This window comes from Ailuropoda melanoleuca, chromosome 18, assembly GCF_002007445.2.
Source record: "Ailuropoda melanoleuca isolate Jingjing chromosome 18, ASM200744v2, whole genome shotgun sequence".
In the NCBI taxonomy this organism is placed as follows: domain Eukaryota; kingdom Metazoa; phylum Chordata; class Mammalia; order Carnivora; family Ursidae; genus Ailuropoda; species Ailuropoda melanoleuca.
The window spans coordinates 32,384,781-32,408,124 of record NC_048235.1 but is presented as its reverse complement, the minus strand read 5'-3'; the positions used below and the strand labels follow the sequence as shown (position 1 = coordinate 32,408,124).

The following is a 23,344-nucleotide window of genomic DNA, read 5'->3' as shown; positions in this document are numbered from 1 at the left end:
CAATGCAAAGGCAGTTGGCATTTCTTTATGTCCTGCTACACTCAAGATACATATTTTGAACAGAGTAAAATATATCTGTATTTCAGACAAGTGGAATTCTCATTTTCATATTCCCTTTGAATTTAAATACAAAACAAAGATATTATCAATATCGATAATGCATACCAAAGCTTTATCCATAATGATTTGTATTTTCAGAATTTTTTTCAGTTGTTCATCTGAATCTTTCTGCAAAACAGAGGACATGAATTAAATAAACATAAAAATAAAACATTAGAAAAAATTCTTATATTGTTTGTTATTCTCACTTACATTATATATATACACACACAGAAAGGGATAGACAGACTGATGATGATAGATGATAGATGATAGATGATAGAGAGATGATAGATCACAGATAGATGATAGGTAGAGAGATGATATAGGATAGATAGATGATAGGTAGATAGATGATAGATAGATAGATAGATGATAGGATAGTTTGCTAAAGATATATAAAGATATAGATATAGGTAATAGGAAAATGAGAGGATGGTGGTCCCTCAAAGAATAAGCAGGTGAGATTCAAATAAAAGTTTTAGGAACAAATCAATAGCTTTTATCTTATATTCTTTATAATTAGATTCCTCAAAAGAGTTAGTGAAATGAGGGAGAACCCATGTTTACTTTTTCTAAAAACCTTCATCTTAGACCCTCTTCCAACCTTTACACTAAATTAACTCCCATCATCTTTCCCCCAAACATTGCCTTTAATTTCTCATTATTTTTTACTTTTAATTATTTATGTTAACTCTATCACAGTTATATTAATTGAGCCACCAGAAGCCCCAATCTTAAATAATTCTGAGAATTTTTTTTAAATTGTTTTATGAGTTATTCAGTTCAATTTTCTCATTTATTCATACTGAAACTTCTATCACCCATATTGTTATTTTATTTTTTAAAAGATTTTATTTGAGAGAGAGAGAGAGAGAGAATGAGCAGGGAGGAGGGGCAGAGGGAGAGGGAAAAGCAGACTCCCTGCCAAACAGGGATCCCTATTCAGGGCTCCATCCCAGGACCCCGAGATCACGACCTGAGCAGAAACCCAGATGCTTAATGGACTGAGGCACCCAGGCGCCCACCTATATTGTCATTTTAATTTCATTTCTTATCTCTCAAATTTCCATCATTTGTCCTTGTTCTTTCTTTTTGTGTAATTTCTGGAATTTTATCCTTTGAACTTTCTATTGAGTTTTTACATTTTTATTTTCATACTTTTAATTTCCAACAACTGTTACTTATCCACTGAATGTTATTTTTTTTTTAAAGATTTTATTTATTTATTTGACAGAGATAGAGACAGCCAGCGAGAGAGGGAACACAAGCAAGGGGGAGTGGGAGAGGAAGAAGCAGGCTCATAGCGGAGGAGCCTTGTGGGGCTCGATCCCATAACGCCAGGATCACGCCCTGAGCTGAAGGCAGACGCTTAACCGCTGTGCCACCCAGGAGCCCCCTGAATGTTATTTTTTAAATAGCACTTCATTCTTATTTTGTTTTCTTCACCCTCTGTATTCTTTGGTACCTCAAACTTGAAAATTTTGATTTATTAATGTCTCTATCTTTCATACTAAATGTTTGATCATATGTTTAGTGCCTCTTCATATTAGCAACTGAGCATTTAATAGCTTATTTCAACATCTTTATAACTACATATGGAGTTTATGAGCTGTTGTCTTTACAGAGAGTAATTCTGTCTGGGTTGTTGGTTGGGAAAACCCTGCTATTAATGTGGTTAGTTTTTGTTTGTTTGTTTGTTTCATTTTGGCTCTTTTGATTCCCTCCTGAAGAGGGTCTTCCAATATACCTCTTAGAATGTGTAAGCCTGGTTCCCAATATCCAATGTGCCAAGTTTAACTTAACCACACTAGTTTCAGTATGGGATTCCTCCTCTATTGGGAAATACAATAGAACATCTGTACCTGGTGTCCCCATTTCTAGACTCCCCAAGGAAAACAACTTCCAATGGTCTGTCAGTTCCTACATACTTACACAACTTATTTTCAACCATTTATCTTCTTGGACCCACCTTTAAAATCCCTGGGGGAACTGGACATGCAATTCCAGAAACATATGAATAGTACTGCAGTACATTTCAAGTCTCCTATAACCTATCCCAATTACCAGTTTAGGATTCAGATTTGTAAACTAGCTATCTGCTCTTCAATGTCCATTGTTATTACTCCTTTCCTGTTTTTTTTTGTTTGTTTGTTTGTTTTTGTTTTTGTTTTTTGTATGTTCTTGCCATTTTAAAAATCCCTTTTCATTTTAGGGGGATTTAAAGGAGGGATGAGTATTCCAACTCTGGTTATAATGAAGGTGTTTATATTGTTTATAAGTTTATGTCTGTTTACTTTCAAAAATATAAAAATATACCTAAAACATAAGCTTTTGTGTTATTTTTTCTGTTCCTTTTAAAAATCTGATATATTGAAGATATTAATTTTATATATCTGTGCTTGTAAAAGCACTGGTCATGTGGAAACATGCTTAACCAAACCTATAGATAAGTCTATCAAATTCAGGATGAAAAGCAATTATCGAATTACTTCATGAAAGATAAAATTCACAAACACATATCAATACTCATTTATCTCCATTCCTGCAGTGATAATCCTGGTTTCTTCTTATGTTCTGAAATTTTTGTCTCTATTTTACTTCATTATTACGTTTTGTTTTGTACCCAAATTTTCCATCATCACTTGCAATTACCTTGCTCCACTACATTAGAAAATACAGTGTGCAAATATTAATAGTAGTAGTGATTTTTATTGATCACTTTTTTATTTGTCCACATACTATGCTAAATAATTTCCATTTATAAACTTATTTAATCTTTGAAATAACTGTATGAGTTAGGCATTATTTTTATTTTTATTTTTTTACAGATAAGAACATTTAAACATTTGCCCAAGTTCTTATGACTAAAACAGACAGACTTGGAATTCAAACCAAGGCAACTGGGACAGTATGTTATCTCTTTGTTATCTAATCTCTGACTTATTGCTAATTCACTGGAGGGGGATGGCTTCAAGTGCAGTGTTATTTGTCTTTTCCAAAGTTATGTCCATCCCTTCAGGTTCTTCCTCTGCCATAGAAGAGTATTCATGGAATCTTTTAAAGTTTTTCAATTTACTTATGTGACAGTGCTCTATTTCAGTGGTGAAAATTGTTTCAATTGTGTCTAATATTGTATTACAATATGCCGATGGTTTCCAGAGCTGGCATAAAGTTTGAGGTCGCATCTTAGTTTCATCAAAAATGAAATTTTCATCTCTATATATGATTACACTTTATCATTTTTTTGAGTTTCTGAAAGTGCAGTTTTATTAATCATCTTTCATACCACTGTCAAAATAAATAAAAGCAAATTAAAGCAATAGGGAGATGGAGTTCATCATAAATTCAATTCAGGTTTCATTCATAACTATTTTGTTTTGCTTCTCTTCAATATGCTATCCAATTGTGATGACAATGTTTGGAAAGAGATTCATTTATTTAACCACTGATGATAAAATATAAAGTTATACAAATGAGAAAGTTAGGCTATATATAGATACAGATAAAGATATATACATATATGTATACATATACATATATACATACACATATATACATATATCTATATGTATATATGTATATATCAAAAAGCCTTTGGAAATACGCTTACCCTTACATGTAAGCATTTATAGTCAAAATGTAATTGTTCGAAACTGTGGTACATGCATGCAAACTGATTACTTAATGTAAAAATATAAATATACAAATATGATGTAATTGTGTAAAATATATATATCTCAGGTTTATGCATATATATATATATGTAAAGCTATAAAGCAGTATACATCAAAATGATCACAGTGTATTTCACAACTGCATTTACTTTTAGAAAATAACGTTATGTTCTATGCTTATTTTCCTTGCAAATGCATATGTTTAATATTTTAATAGTTGCTAACCCACTTATTATTTAACCGTAAATAATAGTAAGTGCAATGTGATGTGTATTATCCTCTTAATAGCAAAAAGGAAATTTCAAAGAAGCATATGTGGTTATATCACTTTTTGTTTAAAAATATATATTTATAGGGGCGCCTGGGTGGCACAGCGGTTAAGCGCCTGCCTTCGGCTCAGGGCGTGATCCTGGCGTTATGGGATCGAGCCCCACATCAGGCTCCTCCGCTATGAGCCTGCTTCTTCCTCTCCCACCCCCCTGCTTGTGTTCCCTCTCTCGCTGGCTGTCTCTACCTTTGTCGAATAAATAAATAAAATCTTTAAAAAAAAAAAAAAATATATATATATATATTTATAAATCTACATTTATAACTGGATATATAAAAAGAATTGGAACAAATAATCAAAAATTCTAAGCACTATTTCTAGATGATGACCTTTGGAACAATTTCTTCCCTCTTTTCTAATTTTAATTTTTTTATCAAATAATAAAGAAAACATGCATTGTCAAGGAAACTACAGACAAACTAATAATAAGCAAATTTGGATATCATAAATTAGTAGTATGCAAATTTGGTAACAATGAAACTATATGCATAAAAACACTTTCAATTAGGGAAATATGAGTACTTTGATTTTTAAATTATGTGTGATTATATGTATTACTGTTTCTAAATATTATGACTAAACATAAAAAGTATTTAAAATAAATATCTTACAACAGAAGTGTTTAGTATAGTCAATATCAGTTAAATTTTTTCCCAAATATAACACATTTCAATGTGTAAATTTATAAGAAGCAACACCAATGAAGATTTCATAAGAGGGGTTACTTACATTTGATTTCACAAGAATCTTGTAGGACTTTTGTACCAATTGGGGCATAGGAAAATTTTCTTTTAAGAGAGAAAAATCAATTTTATCATTATTTATTTGATAAAGCATATGCTCATATACAGTTGAAGATTCCAATGGCTCAATGCCGTAACTGACATTCTCCAATTGCAAAAATCCCCTACATATTTAAACACACAGAAAATAAAAAGAAAATTAATATAGATTTCCCACTGAGAATATAAATCACCACTAAAAAAGAACATTTTATAGAAATTTAATAGTGGTCTTTGCAGTCTAATGTCTAAGAATCATCCCTTCTTACATGGGTAAACTTTCAAACTTAATTTTATACCATTTTCTGTCTATTATGTCATTTAGGATTATTGTGGTTTTAGTATGACTGAGGACTGAGGAATGTGAATATTCTTCATACTAGTGGGAGTTTTCCTGCATAAGTTTTATGACTGTCAGCCTGGGATGGAGACAAAGAGAATAGGAAAAATGTAAGATGAGGAGAAGAAAAGGAAAATATATGAGAAGAAACACAACCAAAGTCTATTTTCTTTGCCTTCACTCTATCCTTTAGGATGTTTCTAAAAATTAAAGGGTCACAAAAGATTTTTAGTTATGTATATCTCTGGAATATGCCATTACCTGAGTCCAGAACAGGTGCTAAGGGTCACAGCTGATTTTGGAACTTCTGTGGCATAACCTTGATAAAAGCAATGGCCCTAAAAAGGAGTATATGAGGATACATTCATGAATGATTTTAAATAAACTTTTTGGTTTATCCTTACTTCCTAGACATCATCAAAATTTCAGATTTAGTAATTACCATAATGTTATTCACCAGATATCCCATTTCCTTGTTATCTATCCACAATCTCTTTCTCTTAACCCTCTTTTGCCTAAAAATAATCATGACTCCTGTCCTTCCACAAAATAATTCTTGCTATAGTTCTAATTTTTGACAAATACCTTTATCTATGTCTTTTCTTTCTCAGCCACACTTTTTCTTGTTTTTTTTCTAACTTTTAAACTTTTATTCTGCTTTATTCTGTTCTATGATCTTAATTTATTTTATAGTATTACGTTTAATGACTCAGTTGGATTCTTTTCCTTTTGTCAGGTTATTTAATTTTTTTATTTGAGTATAGTTGAATATATAATCCTGAATATATAATCTATAACTGCTAACTCAATATAAAGAACATTAGTTTGACTTCAAACGTCAACACTTCACTTTTTTTTCTAAGTCACCCAAAAGCATCCTGACATTTCCTCATTTTTATTTCTCTTTAATATCTCACCATATTATTTAATCTATTTAACATCCCACCATCATCAGTTCAAGCACTCCTCCCCATGAACTTTCACAGCATTAGATTACCCAGGTTCTCCCCTAATATTCTCATTAAGTGACTATTTCCTTTTCTTCCCTTAAAAAATCTACTGATATCTAGAGTCAATCCTATTCCTTTGTTAATGCTGTGCTATGAAAACTTTAGGGTCATCACAATCTTGCTTATGAATCTGTTTATATGTTATTAGCTCCCAGACATACATCTCTATCAGGAACCATTCACTTTTTCTCAAAACTAGGCTTAACTCCAACCCCCCACCCACTAACAGTGGTGGGGCATACCCTGCCCCATGCCAAGCAACAGCAGCAGCCACCTCTGCCTGCACTGGTTCCAGCAGACTATGTTACAAGCCCTTCACAAAAAGGTATAAGGCAAACCACGTTCCAACCCTCTACCCAGAAGCAGAGAGTAGGTCCGTCTCTGTAGCTCCTGGCCTTGTGCCAGGGGAGAAAATGAGCCTCATAAGATAATTCTCAACACTCCCAACACAAAGCACAAAAAGTGACCCAGATAGGAACTTTACTCACCCAAGGGCACTAACAGAGCAAGAGTGAGAAGTACACTGACAGGGTTAGAGAAGAGCCAGAATAAATGTTCTCTCTACCATGGGACCTTCATCACCCAACCCCACCTAGCAATACAAAGGCCCAGGAAAGTACCTTTTACCACCATAGGCTGCACTAGCAGAGATCCGGCAGGCACTTGAGAAGAGTCAGAAGAACGAATCACAATAGAATAACACTAAAAGCCCCCCAAAAAGTGAAATTGTCATTGGTACAACAAACCACAATAAATCTAAACTTAACCTGGGTTATTGTCTAAAAACTAGATTTGAATGTTAAGAATACAACCAAAAAGTCATATGCTATACCAAGAACAAAGAAAATCACAAGAATGAGAAAATAAAACCAACTGATAACAATATTGAGATGAGTCACAGGTTGGAACTAACAGATTTTAAAGTAGCTGTGATAATATTGCTTCAGTAACCAATTACAAATAATCTTGAAAAAATTGAAAAGCAGAAAATATCAGAAAATAAATAGAAGTCATAAAAAACAAATAAAAATATGTGAATTAAAAAATATAATAAACAAACCTACCAAAAAAAACACATACTTGATAGGTCCATAAGTGAAGTGGAGATGGCTAGGCACAGAATCTGTGAACTTGAGAACTGATCAACAGAAGTTACTCAACATATAAAAAAGAGAAAAATGAACTAAGAAATTGAATAGAGCCGCAAGGAACTGTGGAACAATAACAAAAGATCTAAAATACCTATCAGAATCTGACAAGAAAAACAGAAAGAATTTGGGGTTTAAAAGTATGCAAAAAAAAAAAAATAAATAAAGGCTGAAACTCTGGCCAGAAAGATGGTGGAGTAGGAAGTCCTGAACCCTCCATCCCTTAAAAAACAAACTAATTCAGCAACAATTCACAAACAAATTTCCTTTATAAGAAATCAGAAACTAATTGAAAGGCCCCTGCAGACTCTGGGAGAATGCAAAATCAGACTCACCAAGCCAGTATGGAGATTTGGCATACTCTTTCAACAAAGACACTACCCCAGACCACTGCCAAATGATCACAAAAAGATCCTCTGGCTCCTAGCTTGAACGAAAGCATGAGAAGGGTTTGTCCACCTGTCTAGTGCCCAAATTTTTCTGAAGAGGCTATCCAAAGAACTAGAACCTGTTTCACCTGTCTTGGAGCTCTGATGGGTTCAGCATAATCTAACCATCCAGGCAAAAATGGAGATGGTTACTTGGGCTAGTAGACACCATTGATTTCTCCCCCCATGTCCCCACTAAGCACAGAGTAAATGGACAAAAAGATGCCAGCTCTGCTTCTCCTTGGGGAAGGAAAAAGTTGATCCATGTGTGCAGTTTTCTTACTTCACCAAAACTGCCCACAGAATCAGCATCTGTCTCACCAATCCCGGAGCACAGATGGGCCAAGCACAATACAGCTGCCAGGGTGAGAACAGAGGCAGAAGCTTGTGAGGGTAGATGCTGCTGATTCTCTCTCCTGCCCGACACAGACAGAGTGGGAAAAAGACACAGATGCATGTTTCCCCTTGGAGAGATAAAGATTTGGTAGAGACCCCCAAAATCATTGGCCAGGATAACTTCTAAGGATCCTCGTCTGTACAAGGCTAGTCAGGAAAGACTGGACAAAGCAATTAGTTTTGTCTAATGAGCAGAGACCAAAGCAGAGTCAGGTAAAATGAAGAATCAGGAAAAGAAGTTTCAAACAAAGGAAGAAGATATTTCTAGAAACTGATCCTAATGAAATTAAATAATTTACCTCATAGAGAATTAAAAACGCTCACTGAAGTCAAAAGAACTATGCATGAACAAAGTGAGAATTTAAAAAAAAAAGAAAATATTTTCTTAAAGCATGAAACAGGATAGAATTGAGATGGAGGAGGACGAGGGGGACACTAAACTTGCCTTATCCCTCGAACACGGCTAGATAAATATCAAATCATTCTCAACACCCAAGAAATCAATCTGAGGACTGAGAGAACAAACTGCACATCTACAGGTAGAGGAACAGTCACATCGTGGAAGGTAGGAGCTGCAGAGAGTTGATTTGGGGGAGAAAAGAATTGTGGGTGCTATGAAGGGGAGGGAACCCTGATCATGGATAGAGGAGTGAGAGAGAAAGAGAGAGACAGAGAAAGAGTGAAAGTGCACACAGGGGATTGCACCATTGTCCCAAAACCACTGACTGAGAAAAGGAGAGGGGCTGACTACCACAAGATTTTGTAAGCAGCAGAGCTCAAAGTCTGTGGTTTTAGAAGTCCGGGCCATCACTGGGGTGGTGCCTGGTGGGCTTAGCGGTGCTCTAGTGGGGAGGGAGGGCAGAAGTCCAGGAGCAGGCAACATAGTCTGAAAATCCCATGGGTTGAATAGGGAAAAACAGTTCTTCTTTAAGTGCATTTGGGAGTGGTAGAATGGCCTCTCCGTGGACAAAAGAATTAGTGCCAATATACTGCCTTGTTCACTAGCCTAGGGACTGAGACACTGGCTGGGGGTAGCAAACCTTGACTTTACCATAAACTCTGAACTGCTGTGTGGTCATGTGACTGATTTTCTGGGACAAACTGGCACTGGCCACAGTATGGCAAGACCCCTAACTAATCAGCATGGGTCCCCACCACACGGGTCACTAAAATTTGGAATTTTGAAACTCAACTGAGCACCTGAGTTAAACACAGGAGTACTGTGCCACCTGGCAGGCAGATAGTTTGGATATAGACAGGATGAAGACAGGGATTTGATGGAAGCTGGGGACACAAGAAGTGTGAAAGTTTGCTCTTCTGTGAGAGCTTCCTCAGGAGTGGCAGGTATGAACTACCCACTCCAGGGAGAAGAGAGTGGGGTGATGTCATTCCTCACCTCCCCCTCATCAGCACTGACCAACTTCACTGAGCAACACAGCATCACCCCAGTGGAGACCAGAGCCACTTACACTAAACCCTGCCCCCATACACCCTTGCAGTTATAACTCCACTTCAGCAAGTCTTTCCGAGAATCAGTGCAACAGGTGCCTCCCTCAGAAGATCAGCGCAAACTCCTTGCACACACCAAGTCCACTGACCATAGAGCACTGAAAAACTTCAGCTCTAGCAGAAATAGGATACACTTCTTTTAATAAGCAGACCAAAACACACCTAGTTAAAACTTGCCACATAGTGAACAAGGTCCAAACACCTGCCACTGCAGGCAAGGAGAAACTGCAGAGGACTGACCTGAGGGAAAGAGCAGCTGAAACACAACAGCAGAGTGCACACTCTGAAACACCTCCTGAAGCACCAGGCCCAAGACATTATAGGAACTTTTTTTAGTACAGCTGTTAACTCAGGAGCAGATATATAACAGGCTTTCCTAACAACCACACAAAAAAATCAGTGACATAGACAAAATGACAACATGGAGAAATTCATCCCAAAAGAAAGAACAGGAAGAAATAAGGGACAAGGATTTAATCTAAACTGAGATAAGTAAGATGACTGAACCAGAATTTAAAACAACAATAATAAGGATACTGCGGGGTTTGAGAAAAGCATAGAAGACACTAGGGAATCCCTTACTGCAGAGATAAAAGACCTACAAACTAGTTAGGGTGAAATAAAAAATGCTATAACTAAGATACAAAACTGATCGGATGCAATGACAACAAGGATGGATGAAGCAGAGGAACAAATCAGTGATACAGAAAATAAAATTATAGAAAATAATGAAGCTGAAAAGAGAGAAAGAAAACGAATGTAGATTAGGGAACTCAGTGATGTCTTAGAGCATAATAATATTTGTATCATAAGTGTTCCAGAAGAAGAGGGAGAATTGGAGGTTTATTTGAACAAATCATAGCTGAGAACTACCCTAATCAGAGGAAGAAAATAGACATCAAAATTGGAGAGGCACAGTGAATTCCCATCAAATTCAACAAAAGCAGGCCCATACCAAGACATAGCATAGTCAAAATCACAAAATACACAGATAAGGAAAGACTCCTATGAGCAGCAAGAGAAAAAAGTCCTTAACCTACAAGGAAAAACATATTAGGTTTGTAGCAGATCAATCCACAGAAATGTGGCAGGCTAGAAAGGAGTGACATGATATATTTAACATGCTGAATGGGAAAAAATATGGAAAGAATATTTTATCCAGCAAAGTTGTCATTCAGAATAGGAGGAGAGATAAAGAGATTCCCAGACAAACAAAAACTAAAGGAGTTAATGACCATTAAAACCAGCCCTGAAAGAAATATTTAATGGAACTCTTTGAATGGGAAAGAAAGACCAAAAGCAACAAAGACTATAAAGGAACAGAGAACATCATCAGAAACACCAAAATTACAGGTAACACAGTGGCACTAATCATTTCTATCAATAACCACTCAGAGTGTAAATGGACTAAATGTTCCAATCAAAAGACATAGGGTATCAGAAGAGATTAAAAAAATAAGAACAACAACAAAAACAACATGACCCATCTATATGCCACCTACAAGAGATTCACATTAGACTAAAGACACCAGCAGATTGAAAGTGAGGGGATGGAAAATCATCTATCATGCTAATGGACATCAAAAGAAAGCTGGAGTAGCCACACTTTCTTATATCAGAAAAACTAGATTTTAAACCAAACCTATAACAAGAGATGAAGAAAGGCACTATATCATAATTAAGGGTTCTGTCCATCAAGATCAAACAACCGTAAATACATATGCCCCAACATGGGAGCAACTAAATATATAACTCAATTAATCACAAACATACAGAAACTCACTGGTAATAATACGATAGTAGTAGGGGACTTTAACACCTCATTACAGCAATGTAGAAAGTCAAAAAGGAAACAATGGCTTTGAGAGACACAATGGACCAGATGGACTTAACAGATATACTCAGAACATTTCATCCTAAAGCAGCAGAACACACATTCTTTTTGAGTGCACATGGAACATTCTCCAGAACAGAGCACATACTGGGTCACAAATCAGCCCTCAACAAGTACAAAAAGATTGAGATCATACCATGCATAGTTTTAGACTACAGCACTAAGAAACTTGAAGTCAACCACAAGAAAAAAATTTGGAAAGACCACAAATATATGGAGATTAAAGAAGATTGAGGTTAAAGAATGAATGAGTTAACCAGGATATTAAAGAAGAAATTTAAAAAGAAATACATAGAAGCAAATGAAAATGGAAACATGACAGTCCAAAACCTTTGGGATGCAGAAATGACAGTCATAAATGGGAAGTATTTTGTAATACAGGCCTACCTCAAGAAGCAAGAAAAGTCTCAAATATACAACCTAATCTTACACCTAAAAGAGCTAGAAAAGGAACAGCAAATAAAAGTGAAAGCCAGCGAAGAAGGGAAATAATAAAGATTAGAACAGAAATAAACTAGAAACAAACAAACAAACAATGGTAGAACAGATTAACTAAACTAAGAGCTGGTTCTTTAAAAGAAATAATAAAATTGATAAATCCCTAGCCAGACTTTTCAAAAAGAAAAGAGAAAGGAACCAAATAAGTAAAATCATGAATGAAATGGAGAGATCACAACCAATACCATGGAAATGCAAACAATCATAAGAGAATATTATGAAAAAATTATATGCCAACAAACTGGGCAATCTGCTAAAATGGATAAATTCATAGAAACATGCAAAACTGAAACAGGAAGACATAGAAAATTTGAGAAGACCCATAACCAGAAAATAAATTGAATCAGTAATCAAAAATCTCCCAAAATACAAGAGTCCAGGGCCAGATGCTTCCCAGGAGAAACTTACTGGACCATTTAAAGAAGAGTTAATACTATTCTTCTCAAACTGTTCCAAAAAAACAGAAAAAGAAGGAAAAACTCCAAACTAATTCTACAAAACCAGCATTNGCTCTGTGCTGGGTGTGGAGCCTGCTTGGGATTCTCTCTCTCCTCTCTCTGCCCCTCCCCCCTTGTGTGCTATCTGTCTCTCTCTCTCTGTGTCTCTTTAAAAAAAAAAAGGAATTATTCACCATGATCAAGGGCGTTTATTCCTGGGTTGTAGGGGTGGTTCAATATTTTCGAATCAATCAATGTGATACACCACGTCAGTAAGAGAATGGAAAAGGGCCATACGATCCATTCAATAGATGCAGAAAAAAGCATTTGAAAAAATACAGCATCCATTCTTGATAAAAATCTTCAACAAAGTAGTCATAGATGGAATAAACCTCAGCATCATAAAAGCCATATAAAAAAGACCCACATCTAGGGGCACCTGCGTGGCACAGCGGTTAAGCGTCTGCCTTCGGCTCAGGGCGTGATCCCGGCGTTATGGGATCGAGCCCCACATCAGGCTCCTCCGCTATGAGCCTGCTTCTTCCTCTCCCACTCCCCCTGCTTGTGTTCCCTCTCTCGCTGGTTGTCTATCTCTGTCAAATAAATAAATAAAATCTTAAAAAAAAAAAAAAAAGACCCACATCTAATATCATCCTCAATGGGGAAAAACTGAGAGCTTTTCCTCTAAGGTCAGGAACATGACAGGGATGTCCACTCACTATTGTTATTTAAGATAGAACTGGAAGTCTTAGGTTCAGCAACCAGACAACAAAAAGAAATAGAAAGCATCCAAATTAGCAAGGAAGAAATCAAACTTTCACTATTTGTAGATGACATGATACTCTATGTAGAAAACCTGAGACTCCACCAAAAAATTGCTAGAACTAATACATGAATTCAGCACAGTCACAGGATATAAAATCAAAGTACAGAAATATGTTGCATTTCTATACACCAATAATGAAGCCACAGAAAAAGAAAATGAGGAATCAAACTCATGTATAATTGCACCAAAAAACCATAAGATACATAGAAATACACCTAACCAAAGAGGTAAAAGATCTGTACTCTGAAAACTATAGAACTCTGATGAAAGAAATTGAAGAGGACACAAGAAATGGAAAAACATTCCATGTTCATGGATTGGAAGAACAAACATTGTTAAAATGTCTATACTACCTGGGACACCTGTATGGTTCAGTTGGTTAAGCATCCAACTCTTGATTTTGGCTCAGGTAATGATCTCAGGGTCCTGAGATTAAACCCTACATCAGGCTCTGCACTCAGCAGGGAGTCTGCTTGAAATTCTCTAACTCTGCTTCTCCCTCCCACCCCGCCCCTCCACTCTCTTGCATTTTTTTCTCTGTCTCTAAAATAAATTTTAAAAATCTTTTTAAAAATGTCTATATTAGCCAAGGCAATCTATACATTCGATGAAATCCCTACCAAAATGCCATTTTTCACAGAGCTAGATCAAAAAACCCTAAAATTCTATGGGACCACAAAAGACCCTAGATAGCTAAAGCAACCCTGAAAAAGAAAAGCAAACCTTGGAGACTTCATGATTCCAGGCTTCAAGCTATACTACAAATCTGTAGTTACCAAGACAGTATGGTACTGGCACAAAAACAGACACATAGGTCAATGGAACAGAATAGAAAACCCAGAAATGGACCCCCAATTATATAGTCAACTAATCTTTGACAAAGTAGGAATAAAAGTATTTTTCCAATAGAAAAAAAGACAGTCTCTTCAACAAATGGTATTGGGAAAACTGGACAGCAACCTGCAAAAGAATGAGGACCACTTTCTTACAGCATACACAAAAGTAAACTCAAAATGGATGAAAGCTCTAAATGTGAGACAGCAAACCATCAACATCCTAAAGGAGAACACAGGCAGAGACCTCTTTGGCATTGACCACAACAACTTCTTACAATACACATATCTGGAGGAAAGGGAAACCAAAGCAAAAATGAACTACTGGGACTTCATCAAGACAAAAAGCTTCTGCACAGTGAAGAAAACAATCAACAACACTAAAAGGCAACCTATGGAATGGAAGAAGATATTAGAAAATGACACATCTGATAAAGGATTAGTATCCAAAATATATAAAGAACTTATTAAACTCAACACCCAAAAAACAAACAATCCAATAACAAAATGGGCAGAAGACATGAATAGACATTTTTCCAACGAAGATACGTAGATGGCTTATAGACAAATGAAAAGATGCTCAACATCACTCATTATCAGGGAAAAACAAATCAAAACCACAATGAAATGCCACCTTACACCTGTCAGAATAGCTAAGATTAACAAATCAGGAAACAACAGATGTTGGCAATTACACACAGAAAGGGTAACCCTCTTACACTGTTGGTGGGAGTGCAAACTGAAGCAGTCACTCTGGAAAACAGTATGGAGGTTCCTCAAAAAGTTTAAAATAGAACTAACTACCCTATGACCCAGCAACTACACTACTAAGATTTTACCCAAAGGACACAAAAATAGAGATTTGAAGGGGTACATGCACCCTGATGTTTATGGAAGCGTTATCAACAATAGCCAAACTATGGAAAGAACCCAAATGTCCATCAGCTGATGAATGGATAAAGACAAGATATGATATGATTTTTTAAATATATAATTATATTACTCAGCTATCAAATAGAATGAAATCTTCCATTTGCAATGAGGTGGATCGATCTAGAGTGTATTATGCTAAGCAAAATGTCAGTAAGAAAAAGACAAATATCATATGATTTCATTTGTACGTGGAATTTAAGAAACAAAACAGATGAACATATGGAAAAAGAAAAAAAAGGGGAGAGAGGCAAACCATAAGACTTTTTTTTTTCCATAAGACCCTCTTAACAATAGAGAACAAACTGAGGGTTGATGGAGGGGAAGTGGGTAGGGGATGAGCTAAATGGGTGATTTATATTAAGGAGGACACTTGCTATGATGATCACTGGTATTATATATAAGTGATGAATCACTAAATTCTCCTGAAACTGATATAACACTTTATATTAACTAACTAGAATTTAAATAAAAATTTGAAAAAATAAAGTATCAAATAGAAATCACAGAGCTGAAAAACTGAACCAAAAATTTCACTAGAAAGTTTCAATAGCAAACTAGATTAGGCATAAGAAAAAAAAACTGAACTCAAAGACAGGTCAGGGGAGTAAAAAGAAAACGATTGAAAGAGTGAAAAAAGTTTAGGGGACTTATGAAACACTATCAAGAGGAACAATATACACATAATAGGAGTCTCAGAAGGCAAAGAGAGAGAAGGAAGGAATAATGCGATATGTTAAAGGAGCTAGCTAGTGCTATAGTGGTAATCATATTGAAATATACAAATGCATCAAATCAACAAAACATATACCTTAAACTCCCAAAATGTTATATGTCAATTATATCTTAATTTTAAAAAAACCAGAAAGCTTATTCAAATAAATAATGGCTTGAAACTCCCCAAACGTATAGAAGAAAATTAATATTTAGATCCAAGAAGTTCAAAAGACAACAAATAAAATGTTCCTAAAGAAATTCACACTGAGATATATTATAATTAAATTGTCAAAAGTGAAACAAAGAGAGAATTTTGAGGGCAGCAAGAGAAAAGTGATTTATCATATATAATGGAACAATATTAAGACTTTTAGTAGATTTTTCAGCAGAAACCTTGCAAGCTAGAAGGCAGTGAGATGATATATTCAAAGTACTGAGAGGGAAAAAAAGTCAGCCCAAAATATTATACCCTGCAAATCTGAAGAAATGAGTAAGAGACTTCTGGTTCCTGGTTCTACATGTAAGGAGCTTAGAAGTCACCACTCCACCCTAACAGCATGCAAAAGCTGAACAGACTGAAAAATCAACAAGTCTTCTTGGATTTGTAAGACAGGCAAGGACACAGGGCAAATCACATACTCCAGGATTGGAGAGAACACAGAGAGACGCAGATTACTGAAGTACAGAATCAGTAGTGAAAAGTGCTGCTGGAACCAGTATCAGGGCATGTAATTCTGATTATAACTGATGAAATGCTAGAAGATCAGTATGGACAAATCTGGAATAAAAATTCCAGAGAACTCACGAGGAAGCCCCCAGAATTTTGTGAGATTTACCTACAGGAGCTTGACAAAGTTGCCATAGTAAATATCAGAGAAAAACCCCTCATACTTTCAGCAATGGGAGGGCAAAAGAAACCATTCTGAAATACATCAGAGCACTCTGTTCGTAAGAGGGCCTGCATAAGGGGAAATAAAACTGAGAAACCCCTGTGAAGTTCATAGTGCAGAGGCATAAGTTTACTACAAAATTGAGACTTAATCATAAAAGTATAGGACACCTTCTCTCTCCCCACACCTCATGAGTACATTACTAAAAATATATTTACAGCAGTTCCTTTTACCCATTATATCACGTCCAACTATCAAGAAAAAGATTACAAGGCATACCAAAAGTCAAAAAACAATCTGAAGAGATAGAGCAAGCATCAGAATCAGACAGGGCAGGGATATTTCAAAAGTCAAGGTAGCTCTCACCCCTATACCTACATGACAATACATACAAATGGGAGTTTTTCAAGTAGAAATGAAAGGGTGCTAAACAACAACATAAGGGCATAAAAATAAATGAAACTCATTGGTAAGGGTAAATATATAGAAAATTCTGAACACTATATTTCTGAAATCCTGGTGGGTAAATCACTTTTAATTCTAATATGAATATTAAAAGGCAAAATATCAAAACTAACTTTAAATAAAAATATGTTAAAAGATGCATAATAGGAAATAATGTAAATTGTGACATCAATAACGTAAGTGTGAGAGGCAGTAGTAAAATCGTAAATTTTGGTATGTAACTAAAGTTGTCATTTGCTTAAAATACACTGTTATAACTATACAGTATTTCATGTAAGCCACATGGTAATCAAAATGAAAATACCAATAGAAATTACACAAAAGAAAAAGACGAGGAAAAAAAAATTTAAAAATCAGTGAAACACAACAGAAGACAACAACATAGGAAAAGACAGACAAAATAACTACAAAACAAACACAAAACAACAAATTTTAATACTAAATAACTTCCCTATCAATAATTTAAATGTAAATAAACTCCACAAACAAAAGACATAGAGTGGCTGAATAGGAATACAAAAATAACACACACACAAACTGGGTGTGGAGCATACTTAGAAATTTAAAAAAAGCTAAAACTAGAGAATAAACTAAGGCCAAAGTAGCAAAAATAAAGAAATAACAAAGATTAGAGCAGAAATAAAGAAAACAGAAAGTAAATAAATGGGCAACCCTCTCGGGTCTCCTCTCTCTTTGGGAGCCTTGTACTACCACTCAATAAACTTTGCTTTACTATCAAAAAAAAAAAAAAAAAAAAAAAAAAAAAAGGGGGAGGGGGAGGGGAAGAGAAGGAGGAGGAGGAGGAAGAGGAAACAATAGAAAAAAATCATGAAACTGAGTTGTTTTTATGAACAGCTTGATAAACAAAACTGACAAACCCCCAGCCAAAGTAAGAAAAAAGAGAAAACACAAATAGACAAAATGAAAAATGAAAGCAAAGAAATTAAAACTGATGTCACAGAAATAAAAAGGATCAAAAAAGAATACTATTAATAATTATACACAAACAACTGATTGTCATAGAAAATGGACATGTCCTTAGAAACATAGGACCTACCAAGACTGAATCATGAAGAAATAGAAAATCTCAACAAACATAACAAGCATGGAGTCTAAACCAGTAATTAAAAACCTCATAACGAAGAAAAGCCCCAAACCAAATGAACTGATGAACTCTCCCAAACATTTGAGTAAAAACCACAGCAATCTTTCCCACACTCTTCCAAAACATTAAACAGGAAGGAACACTTCAAATATTTTATGAGGACACCATTACCCTGATATAGAAGTCACACAAACAGTTCACAAGAAAACTATAAGTCAGGGGCACCTGGGTGGCACAGCGGTTGGGCGTCTGCCTTCGGCTCAGGGCGTGATCCCGGCGTTGTGGGATCGAGCCCCACATCAGGCTCTTCTGCTATGAGCCTGCTTCTTCCTCTCCCACTCCCCTGCTTGTGTTCCCTCTCTCGCTGGCTGTCTCTATCTCTGTCAAATAAATAAATAAAAATCTTTAAAAAAAAATAAAAAATAAAAAATAAAATAAAAAAAAAGAAAACTATAAGTCAATAACCCTCATGGATATAGATGCAAATTCTCAACAAAATACAAGTAAACCAAATTCAACGTTATCCAAAAATGTAAAATGATTATACATGAAGACCAAGTTAGATTATCTCTGTAGTGCAAGGATGGTTTAATGCACAAAAATCAATTAATGTGATAAACCATATTACCAGTATAGAGTATAAAAATCACACAATCACCTGCATATAGTCAGAGAAAGAGTCTGACAAAATTCAACATACTTTCATAATACTTCTCAACCAACTAGGATATAACCAACCTCAATATAATATAAAGTCTATTTATTAAAGGCTATTTATGAAACTAACATTATATTCAACAGTGAAAAATTGACAGCTTTTTCTCTAAGATCAGAAAAAAGCAAGGAAGCCCACTCTCACCAGTTCTTCGACATAGCACTGGAAGTTACAGCAATTGGACAAGAAAAAGAAATAAAAGGCACCCAAATCAGAAAGAAAGAAGTAAAACTGTCTTTGTTCACAGAAGACATGATCTCATATATAGAAAACCCTAAAGATTACACACACAGACACACACATGCACACACACATACACACACACAAAACTAATAAAATACCTAGGAATAAATTTAACCAAGGAGGTTAAAGACTTGTACTCTGAAAACTACAAAGCACTGATGAAACAAATTAAACAAGACACAAACAAATGGAAAAACATTCTGTGTCCATGGACTGCAAGACATAACATTGTTAAAATTGTTGAATAGACATATTCCCAAAGAAGACATACAAATGGCCAACAGGCATATGAAATACACCCAATATCACTAGTCACTAGGGAAATACAAGTCAATGCCACAAAGAGGTATCACCTCACACCTGTTAGGATGGCTATTATTATATAAAAAAAGACAAACATTGGCAAATATGTAGAGAAATTGGAACTGTTGTACACCGTTAATGGGAGTCAATATGGTGCACTCAGAAAACTCAGAAAACTGAGTGAAGATGTTTTAAAAACTAACAGTAGAATTACCATATGATCTAGTGATAGCACTTCTGTGTAGTCAAAAGAACTGAAATCAGGATCATGAGGAGATATTGGTATTCCTGTGTTCATAGCAGCACTATCCAAAATAGACAAGATGTGGAAACCACCTAATTGTCCACCAGTAGATAGGTAAAGAAAAATGGTATATACACTCAATGGAATACTATTCATCCTTTAAAAAGAAGTAAATTCTGCAATATGTGACATGTATGAACCTTGAGAACACTATGCTAAGTGAAATAAGCCAGTTACAGGAAACAAATATTGCATGATTCCTTTTATATTAAACATTTATTTAAATTCATACCTCCAAGGACTCGAATGGTGCTTTCCAGGGGCTGGGGAAAGGGGGAAATGGATAGTTCCTAACCAATGAGATAAAGTTTCAGTCAAGCAATATGAATAAGTTCTAGCATCTTCTATAAAACATCATACTTATAGTCAATAATAATGTAATGTATATGTAAGATTGGTTAAGAGAGTGGAACTCATGTTAAGTATTTTTATCACATAAAATAAAATATAAAAACTAAGAAAAAGAAATATGGCTGAAATTTTCACAAATCAATGAATGGTATAAACATTTGGATTCCATGAGCTGAGTGAACTGCAAAGGGAATGGACCCAAAGTAACCCACAACAGACTTTAAAAGGAGGCATGGTAGGAGGAGGAGTTAAGATGGCGGAGGAGTAGGGGTCCCCTTTTTCAGCTGGTCTCCTGAGTAGAGCTGGATAGGTACCAGACCATCCTGAACACCAACGGAATCAGCCTGAGACGCAGGAAGATACATCTGGATCTCTACAATGAACATCTCCAGCGCTGAGTATTGAGGTATGAAGCCGGGAGCTGTGAACCTGTGCACAGGTATCAGAAGATAAATGGAAGGAGGGAGGGAGCCGCCTTGTTCGAGCTCCAGGAAGCAGTAGCCTCCTGCACTGGGGAGCGGGCTGACTTGGGGACCAGCACCCGCGAGAGAGCAGACTGAGACTGTGAGCCTGGGATCACCGTGACCAGTCTGAAAACCAGAGCTCCGGAGTGCGCGGGAACCACACTGAAACGGAGCTCCAGAGCTGCAGGGGCAGCTGGCAGTTGGCAATGTTAGAAACACAAAGGACAGAGATGTGCAGACCCTGGAAGTGAGGGCTGGGACACCTGCTGTGGAGCACACATCCCGGGATGCTGCAGGGTTTAGCAGCACCAACAGAAACAGTTAAAGTGGCCAGAAGAGCTCAGTGGAGAGCAGACTGCCATCTCTCTGTTCTGAGACAGAGGCTGAGATTTGGCCACTGCTGCTCTGACTCTCAGAAGAGGTACAGCAAAAGGGAAAGCTGCCAGAGAACAAAAGCCTGGAAATACCAGCTCAAGTTGTGCCAATCCCCATCCCCCCTCGCGAGGGACACAGAGACTCTACCCAAACAGGGTTGCCTGAGTATCAGTGCAGCAGGCCCCTCCCCCAGGAGGCAGGCTGAAAAATCAAGAAGCCCACATCCCTAAGGTCCCTATAAAACAAGTGCACACTGCATGGGTCCTGGTCAATAATTTGGGCTCTGGACAACCCCACAACCTCTCCTCACCAAAGTAACCCACAACAAAAATCATAATTAACAATTAGCAAAAACAATAAAAATATCTTCAAAGTAACCAGAGAACAGTGTTACATAACCTATAGAGGAACAACAATGTGAATGACAGCAGATTTCACATCAGAAGTAATGAAGGCTAGGGGTGCCTGGGTGACTCAGTCGGTTAAGTGTCTGCCTTGGGCTCAGGTCATGATCTCAGGGTCCCCAGATTGAGCCCCATATGGGGCTCTCTGCTCAGCGGGGAGCCTGCTTCTCCCTCTTCTTCTGCCACTCCCCCTGCTTGTGTTCCCTCACTCTCTGCCAAATAAATAAATAAAATCTAAAAAAAAAAAAAAGAATAAGAAGAAGAAGTAATGAAGGCTAGAAAGAAATGTCAGCAATTTTCAAGTGCTGAAAGAAAAGTACAGTCAAACATAAACTCTATGTCTGGCAAATTTATCCATTAAGAATGGAAGAACAAGAGAGACTTTGTCAGACAAAAGAGAACCAGAAGATTTTATCACTAGCACACATATCCTTAAAGAATATCAGAAAGAAATTCTAAAAATGAAAATATCACAAGAAGATATGGAACATCAAAGATTTGAGAAAACAGAATAGGTAAAAATAGTGGTAAATATAATGGACTATCTTTTCCATCATGAGTTTTTAAAATCATATTTAGTAGTTGAAAGAAAATCATAAAATTTCATGTGATGCTTAAGAAATAGAGAGGAATATTTTGGCAATTATATTTTTAAAATGCAGAGGATAAAGGAACCTACGTAGAAATAATTTTTAATATTTCACTTGAACTAGTAGAAAATCCAGCTAAAATGGTACAGCTATTGTAAGTTATACATGTATATTGTAATATCTAGAGCAAAAGTTAAGAAAACTATGATTAAGGAAAATACTTTAAAACACTATAAATAAATCATGATGCAATTCTAAAAATGTTCAAGTAACACAGAAGAAGGCAACAAGAGAGGAACAATGGAAAGAGAAACACAGAAAAAAGAGAGAAATATATATGTACATTATGGCAAACAAAATCCCTAACATATAAATAATTACTTTAAATGTAAAAGTCTAAAAACACCAAATAAAATACTAAGTGCTAGGATATGGGAGTAAGGAAACCACCAGGCAACTTACTTCAAACATAATAACGTAGGTAGATAGAAATTAAAAGGATGGAAGATATATAACATGAAAATATTCATAAAAATAAAGCAGAATGGCTTTATTAATATCAGATATAGTGGACTTACTAGCAAAGAAATCTACTAGGGACAAAGAGACTCATTATATATTCATGAAAGCATCAATTCGTCAAGAAGACATGACAATCCTAAATGTATAGGCATCAAACAACAGAGCTTCAAAGTATGTGAAGTAAACACTGATATAGCTTAAAGAGAAAGACAGAAAAACACAATGATAAATGATGAATTCAATACACTCCATTCAATTATTGATAATACTAGATAGGAAATCAGTAAAAATACAGAATTGGACAACAGCATCAAACAATATGATCTACATGACATTTATGGAAGACTCCAGCCCAACAGCAGAATACACATACTGTTCAACTATCCAAGAGCACTCATCAACACATACAATATACTGGATCACCAATTTAAAAGAACTAAAATCATATAAAGTATGTTTGCTAACCATAATGAAATCAAACTAGAAATCAGCAGACAACAGGAAAAATCTCCAACCACTTGGAAATTGAATAACACACTTTTTAAAAATTCATGGGTCAAACAAGAAGCGTAGAAGGAAATTTTAAAAATACATATAACTGTATTAAAATGAAAATACAACAAATTATTTCAGGCTGCAGCTCAAGCTGTGCTGAGCAGGAAATTTTAGCACTAAAATGCTTACAATAGAAAAGAGGAAAGGTCACAGGTTGATAATATTAATGTTTTCCTCAACAGATAGAAAAGAATGGGAAAATAAAC

At 35.8% G+C, this 23,344-nt stretch overlaps 1 protein-coding gene across 1 annotated transcript in view; it reads right to left on the bottom strand.

Annotated features, from left to right (window-relative positions):
- LOC100480836 (A disintegrin and metallopeptidase domain 3) overlaps positions 1-23,344 on the bottom strand; it is a 127,847-nt gene that overhangs the window by 80,202 nt on the left and 24,301 nt on the right. The window contains exons 5-7 of the mRNA XM_034647691.1: positions 5,488-5,564; positions 4,834-5,011; positions 166-228 (exon numbers count right to left, since the gene is read on the bottom strand). Of these exons, the coding sequence (XP_034503582.1) occupies positions 166-228; positions 4,834-5,011; positions 5,488-5,564 (318 nt within the window). The remainder of the gene's footprint in view (positions 1-165; positions 229-4,833; positions 5,012-5,487; positions 5,565-23,344) is intronic.